The following is a 7,671-nucleotide window of genomic DNA, read 5'->3' as shown; positions in this document are numbered from 1 at the left end:
GGCTCACCCTTACCAGTTACCAAAAAAAAAAAAAAAAAAAAAAACTTGGTTCAGACTCTGGATGGGAGAGCTGCACCTATTTTCTGCCCTCACACTGTTAGGTGCATGTCCCATTCTCCCTTTGTGCCTCCAAGGCAGGAGGTAGTAGCAGAGGCTGATGGCAGAAGGGGCCTGTCCTGCAACGAGACCTGACCATGCAGTGGAGGCAGGATGGAGGTGGATAGGTTGAGTCTAGAGTTGCCAAGGCCCCAGATAGTGGGGAGTAGGTGGAAGAGTGCTGCACATCCAGGTGAAATTGTGGTCGGCAGAACCCCACATAAGCCAAAGAGCCTCCTATGAGCTCCTATGCAAATTTCATTGCACTTCTCTTATGAAACACAAACTCAATAAAATTATTATAAAATTCAAGGTGGTGATCACAGAGAATTAAATGTGTTACTGCACTGGCTGCATGTCCCTTGGAGCCAGCCTTGATACATGATCATAGACTCATTAGTTGATACTATTATAGAGGACAATCATAGGGGCTCTGAAAAGGTAAATAAAGTACCCAGTGATGCCAGAGATATGAACGTGTTGGAATGGGAGATAAGGTAGTAACGAGAACACATGAGGGAATAATTAAAAATTATTGAAATAACAGAAAATGCTTAAGATCCTGGTTTCCTTACTCAGCACTGAATTAAGTGTCCCTAGTGGTCTGGTGAATTTTCAGTGCCACATAAGACTGTTTCATAGCAGTTGAAATAGGGGAAGATGAACACGATGGATGTTTGTAACAATGAGAGAAGTAGAAAGACTGGGCAGAGAGTCAGAATAGCTGGGGAAATGGGGAACTGAGTAGATGATCAAGATTTTGGGAGGGTGCACACTTTCTTTTTTGCAGGCAGGAGAGGTTTCTGTCTTTTGATTGAATAAGGAAGTTAGAAGAGAGGTCTGTGGGAGTAGGTTTATTTAGAACAGAAATCAAAGGACAACTTGTCTAAGAGAAAGAAATAGCACCTGCAAGTGCCATGCTGTTTCTGCTACTTCCCTTGCTCACTGCTCTCTTCCCAGGAGGTGACAGTGAAGGTGGTAAGAACTGGGGCATCTGAACAGATGAGTGAGTGTGTGTGTGGTGGCGGGGGGAGATGGTAGTTTCCCCTGCACACACCTGGAGAGAACGAGTGCCAAGCTGGCCCCATTCTGCATGTCCTTACTCAAGCCCTCTGTGCTCTCATGGAGGATGTTGATAGAGCATGGGACTCTGGGGGCCAGCAGATGTCAGCTAAGGAAACTGTGGCCCTCCATTTTTACAGATTCTGAGTCTTCCCACTCGGGCAACTTTCTTCCCCATGTCTCTTCCAGTGTTTTATTTCTGCCTATTCTATCTATTCTTTTGCCTCAGGGTTTGAGGAGCCTGTCTCCTACCATCTTATCCAGATATCATCCTTTCACAACCATTCCTGGAAACATCTGGGCTCAGGCTGGTTGGGGGAGCTGGAGACACACAGCTGGAACAGCAGCTCGGGTACCATCATTTTCCTGTATCCCTGGTCCAGGGGCAACTTCAGTAATAATGAGTTGATGGATCTGGAAAAGTTTTTCCACACATACTTCACTAACCATCAGGAATTTTACATTTCTCTATTAATGTTTAAAGGTGAGTTTAGTTCCCTTGCTGAGGAGATGAAAGGGATGAGGGGAGGGGCATCTCAGTGAACTTTTATTACTCAGGGAACAGCCTTCTCTGCTCTGATTCCAGTTCCACTCTCTTCTGCATAAGACTGCAGTCACACCCTGGCCAAGGGCTATAAGCCAGAACCTGATTCTTCAAAAACCTTCAGTCTTTCCCCTATTGAACTGCTCTCTCTTTGACTGCAGGGCTGTGTTTTATTATCTCTTCTCAGGGCATCTAGTGGCCACCCTTTTCCCCAGTCTTCAACCAGGTACCCCCAGCTTCCTCATTCCTTGGTTGACTCCTTGAAGTATTATTTTCTCTTCCATTTAATCTCCTCTGTCATCCCTGTCTAAACTGTTAAAGTAACCATGTATATTTTCCCCCTAGTTTGTTACAGTCTCAGCTCTCTCACATTAAGTCCTTCACCCCCACACCATCACTATCACCTTTGAACAATTCCCTCCCTTCCTCATATTATCATCTCTTCCTCCACCTCCAGCTGTGACCAGTTCTTGTTACTGTGAACCTCTGATCAAAGCACACTGGGATCCCTTCCCTTAAACTCCCCAAACTCTCTTCTGCATCTATTGTCTTTGGCTTCTGCTCACTCCAGTTTTCTTATTTTTCTCCTCTAATTCATTACTCCTCTTCCTCCAGATTCCTTTGATCTACAGGTTACACTAGGCTGTGAACTGCATTCTGGGAAGGCCTTTGTAGGCTTCCTGCAGATAGCAATCCAAGGATTTGAGTTCATGAGCTTTCAGAATGAGACATTCTTACCATCCCCAAAGGGTGGGGAAAAAGCCCAGCAAGCCTGCCTACTGCTCAATCTCAGCCCAGCCTTCAAACATACGATACATAAGCTCATCAGTGACACCTGCCCACGTTTCACCTTGGGTCTCCTTGATGCAGGGAAGACTTATCTCCAGCGACAAGGTCAGTCTTGTAGCCTATCTCAAAGAATTTTTCTATGTTAAAGTCAAATTCGGGATAAAAAGAGAATTGGATAATGAGTGACATTTCCAGAAGTGGGAACGATGTGTCTTGGTAGTCTTACATGGAGTTCTCAACATCATAGTCTATGTTAGAGTCTGTGTCTGGATGCCTTTTCTGTTCTTTGCAGTGAAGCCTGAGGCCTGGCTGTCCAGTGGCCCCAGTACTGGTCCTGGCCGTCTGCTGCTGGTGTGCCATGTGTCTGGCTTCTACCCAAAGCCCGTGTGGGTGATGTGGATGCGAGGTGACCAGGAGCAGCTGGGCACTCAGAGAGGTGACATCCTGCCCAATGCTGATGGGACGTGGTATCTCAGAGCAACCCTGGATGTGGCAGCTGTGGAGGCAGCTGGCCTGGCCTGCAGGGTGAAGCACAGCAGCCTAGGAGGGCAGGACCTCGTCCTCCACTGGGGTGGTAAGAATGGGGACCCAGGATCCAGAAGGGAAGAGGGGATCTTATAGTAGAGCATGAGGACCAGCTAAAAAAATGAGATTTACAAATTCCGGACCCAAAAAGAAGACAAATATTTAATTCAAAGAATGGAAGAATTTTAAATGATGGATCTGTAGATATAAAAAGATGTAGGATAGAAGAAGGATTCATCTCTGAAAAGAGATGAGATTAAAAATGGAAAAATGATTTGTAAGGTAGACACTCAAGAAAAATAGTAAAGGTTAATACAGCAAACAGGGAGTGCGAGGGGTAAAATGCGGAATGGATTGAAAACAACATCTTGGTGTCCACTTGAATCTGCAGCACCTCATAGATCCCTGGGCTTGGTCCTCTTGGAAGTGATAGTGGCCCTGGCTCTTCTGACAGGTCTTGGATTTTGGCTTAGGGAACACTGGTGAGTTCTTTGCATTCTTCTTTCCTGTCCCTCCTCCCCAATGCTCTTCCCTTCTTTTTTGACTTTTTCCTCACTTTCCTTCTCCTCTCAGCCCCATTTCCATTTTCTGCTCAGTTCTCACCTCCACCTTATGAAGGTCTGTTATTTTCTCTCTTCTCATTTGGTTCATTTAGGACATACCGTGAAGCTCCTGGCAGAGCTTTCCTTTTGAAGTGAGGACCCAGCTACCCAGATTCCCAGTCTACACCTGAACGCCAATGCAGATGACATAATATCAACTCTCTTTGTAAACCTTTGCAATTCATTTCATCACATGATCAGTTATCAATATATGCTCAATGTAATCTTGCAGGATTGGTTGTTCTAACCTGGTTTGTGGGATTTTAACTCTGAATGGAATAGGGTGTTAGCAATGTCTTCCTGGTAGATATATTGGATCATCAGATGCATTTCAGATATCGAACCCCCCAGAGGTCTTCTTTAATTCATGGTGGGAAGCATCTGTCCTCTGTTTCCCCACATTTCAACTCTAACCCCCATATCCTAGCTTCTTTGGCAGGTAGGTGTGTAGGTTCATTTCTTCTTTTAAGTTTTTGAAAGTTTGAGAGCAAAGCACATGCTTTTTAAGTGCCTGTATCCCTGGTAAAGTGTCTTGCCTGCATGAAACATGTTGTCAATAAAAAAAATTTGTTGAATTTAGGTAGGTTTGTATTTTTTTTAATTCTCTGCCTTCCTGACACCTGTGTTATAGTTGACACATATTTGATGCTTGACTTAAAAGTCTTGGTTGACCCGGAGACTTAATGCTTTCTTAGTTCTATAGTTTTTCCTAAGTCTCTGAGAAGAAAGGCAGTTTTGCCTCTTACCAATTCTGTTACTCAATTTTAGGAAAATATTAGCATGAAACTTTTGTTCCCAGTTCTCTAAACTAAAAGAGCAGGAGAGGATGAAGGTCCTCCATATTCAATGTGGTTTATGGTCAAGCAGCAGATTCATTACATTGGAGTTTGGTAGAAATGTAGAGTCTGTGGCCTGGTCTTAGACTTACTGAATTATAACTTTCATTTTTACAAAATCATGAGAAGATTCACAGGTGCATTTTCAGGTTGAAAGGCACCTCAGTGTGGTGATACCTGAAAAATGGTATCAGTGCATCACTAAAAAGGGAATCAAAAAAAGAGGAATAAAAGTGATGCCCTTGGGGATTGAAGTAGGTCCAGGTGAGTAAGGTGCATTCTCAGCAATTATGTTCTCTACAGTTTCTGCTGCAAACACTGCCATAGTGAACACTGAGCCATGCTCCCAGGGTAAATAGAGGGGTAGGTTCCTTTGAGTGTCTGTTCACAATATTTTTGTTACCTGATAAATACATAACCTTGTTTTAGTGTATTTTGTTTTAAAATCTTATTTAATATATTCTTACAAGTAATTCATTGTATGCAGTATATCTTTTTTATTTATATATGACAGCAAAATGTACTACAATTATTATTACATATATAGAGCACATTTTTTCATATCTCTGGTTTTATACATAGTATATTCACACCAAATTGTGTCTTTAAACCTGTACATTGGATAATAATGATCATCACATTCAACCATCATTAATTACCCCATGCCTCCTCCCTACCCCTCCAACCACTCGGCCCTATCTGGAGTTCATCTATTCCACCCATGTTCCTTCTCCTTATCCCACTATGAATCAGCCTCCTTATATCAAGGAAAACATTTGGCATTTGGTTTCTTGGGGGATTGGCTAACTTCATTTAGCATTATCTTCTCTACCTCCATCCATTTACCTGCAAGTGCCATGATTTTACTCTGTTTTATTACTGAGTAATATTCCATTGTGTGTATATGCCACATTTCTTATCCATTCATCTATTGAAGGGCATTTAGGTTGGTTCCACAGTTTAGCTATTGTGAATTGTGCTGCTCTAAACATTCTATGGGAACACATGTGGCTGTGTTCCCATAGTATGCTATTTTTAAGTCCTTTGGGTATAGACTGAGGAGAAGGATAGGTGGGTCAATTGGCGGTGGTTCCATTCCCAATTTTCCAAGAAATCTCCTACTGCTTTTCATACTGACTGCACCAATTTGCAGTCTTACCAGAAATGTATGAGTGTATCTTTACTCTGCATCCTTGCCAACACTTATTGTTGTTTGTATGCATAATAGATGCCATTCTGACTGGAGTAAAATGAAATCTTAGAGTGGTTTTGATTTGCATTTATCTTTTTGCTTGTGATGATGAACATTTTTTCATATGTTTGTCGATTGATTGTATATTCTCTTCTGAGAAGTTTTCCTTCAGCTCCTTGGCCCATTTATTGATTGGGTTTTTATTAATTTATTTTTTATTTTTTGGTGTTTAGCTTTTTGAGTTCTTATATACTCTAGAGATTAGTGCTCTATCTGACGTGTGAGAGGTAAAGATTTGTCCCAAGATGTAGGCTCTTTGGCTGAGAAGAAACTTTTTAGTTTGAGTCCATCCCATATAGGAATAATCTACATTGCTCTTGGATAGGCAGAATTAATATTATCAAAATGACCATACTTCCAAAATCACAATACAGTTTTAAGGCAATTCCAATCAAAATTCTAATGGCGTTCCTCATTGAAATAGAAAAATCAATCATGAAATTCATCTGGAAAAATAAGAGACTCAGAATAGCTAAAGCAATCCTGAGAAGGAAGAGTGAAGCAGGTGGCATCACTATACCAAAAAGTAACAAAAACAGCATGGTATTGGCACCAAAACAGACTGGTAGGCCAATGGTACAGAATAGAGGACACAGAGACTAACCCTCAAAACTACAATTATCTTATATTGGACAAAGGTGCCAAGAACATGCACTGGAAAAAAAGATAGCCTCTTCAACAAATGGTGCTAAGAAAACTGGAAATCCATATGCAACAAAATGAAATTAAACCCCAACTCTCATCATGCATAAAACTCAACTCAAAATAGATCAAGGAATTAAGAATACAACCAGATACTCTGTGTCTAATAGAAGAAAAATTGGGCCCTAATTTCCATCATGTGGCAATGGCCCCAACTTCCTTAATAAAATTCCTATGGCATAAGAATTAAAATTAAGAATTTATGCAGTATATGTTTAAACAAAAACATTATTTGAGAAGTGTTTAACAATTTTTTAACCTGTATAATGTGACCACAAATTTCCTAGGCTTCCAACCTTTCTACAATGCTATCTACCATATGTTAAAAAAAAAAAAAGAAAATTTGTTGTAATCTCAAGAAGCCACAAATTTGGTTGTTTGTCATAGCTTTATCATAGTGGTTACTTTATAACATAACTTCATCTACCAATGACCAAATTTTATCTTTCTTTTTCCAGTGTATTGCATTGTTCATTAACATTGAACTATCAGGAAACAGCATTATAATTATAATAAAGCTGATCTAAAAAAACATCTTCTGTTATACACATCACAGCCTTCTTCAGTTTATGAATATTAGACAGCATGCTAGAGATATGTTTGGGGTCATTTTAATTGACAAAATCAGTAACAAAGAGCACAAAGTATGAAAATCATGGCATTCACCAGCCCACACAAAGGATGCTCATCCTTTAGTGAGAAGTGAAACCTCAAGACAGAGCTTCACTTTTTTTTAACTTTCATAGGAAATGCGTTCCTCATTTAACTCACATTATGCACCACTCTCTACATATCTATGAATGTCTGCAAAAGCACTGAGAGTACTTAATTTGAGGTGATAAAATTTTCCGTATGTAGACAAATTAGAAATTCAGAAGTCCTAACTAATGGGGATTGACTAATGACCCCAACTGATAATGAGAGTTAAGACATGCACAGCCAGACTTCAGTTACTTTAAAATCCATAAACTGATGTAACAAAACAGTTCTTAGGCACCTACTATGCATTTACTATGCAGCAGGAGCATATTGAGTATAAATTATTGGAAGTAAAAAAGATCATCACTGTGTTCTGAGCTTGAAATTTTTGTCTACCCAATTTGATTCTGCAGTTTATTATTTTCATTGTTGTTTTTTTTTGTTTGTTCTTAGCTTCCTGGAAGGACTTGCTTGAAATGAATTCTAGGAAAGTGACTTAGCCTTAATTTGCTTAGACAGTTGAGAAGAGGCAACCCAGGAAAACAGGAATATCTAGAGAGACCA

At 40.5% G+C, this 7,671-nt stretch overlaps 1 protein-coding gene across 1 annotated transcript; it reads left to right on the top strand.

Moving 5' to 3' along the window:
- The first annotated feature begins 1,013 nt into the window (after window positions 1–1,013).
- LOC101964526 (T-cell surface glycoprotein CD1a) lies at window positions 1,014–4,093 on the top strand. The gene is made up of 6 exons (XM_078024950.1): window positions 1,014–1,080; window positions 1,373–1,651; window positions 2,318–2,596; window positions 2,784–3,062; window positions 3,408–3,498; window positions 3,672–4,093. Exons 1-6 carry the CDS (start codon window positions 1,014–1,016, stop codon window positions 3,712–3,714), a joined length of 1,038 nt encoding a protein of 345 aa, XP_077881076.1. The 3' UTR covers window positions 3,715–4,093.
- The last annotated feature ends 3,578 nt before the right edge of the window (window positions 4,094–7,671 follow it).

Source organism: Ictidomys tridecemlineatus, chromosome 11 (assembly GCF_052094955.1).
Source record: "Ictidomys tridecemlineatus isolate mIctTri1 chromosome 11, mIctTri1.hap1, whole genome shotgun sequence".
NCBI lineage: Eukaryota > Metazoa > Chordata > Mammalia > Rodentia > Sciuridae > Ictidomys > Ictidomys tridecemlineatus.
This window is presented reverse-complemented; position numbering and strand designations above follow the sequence as displayed.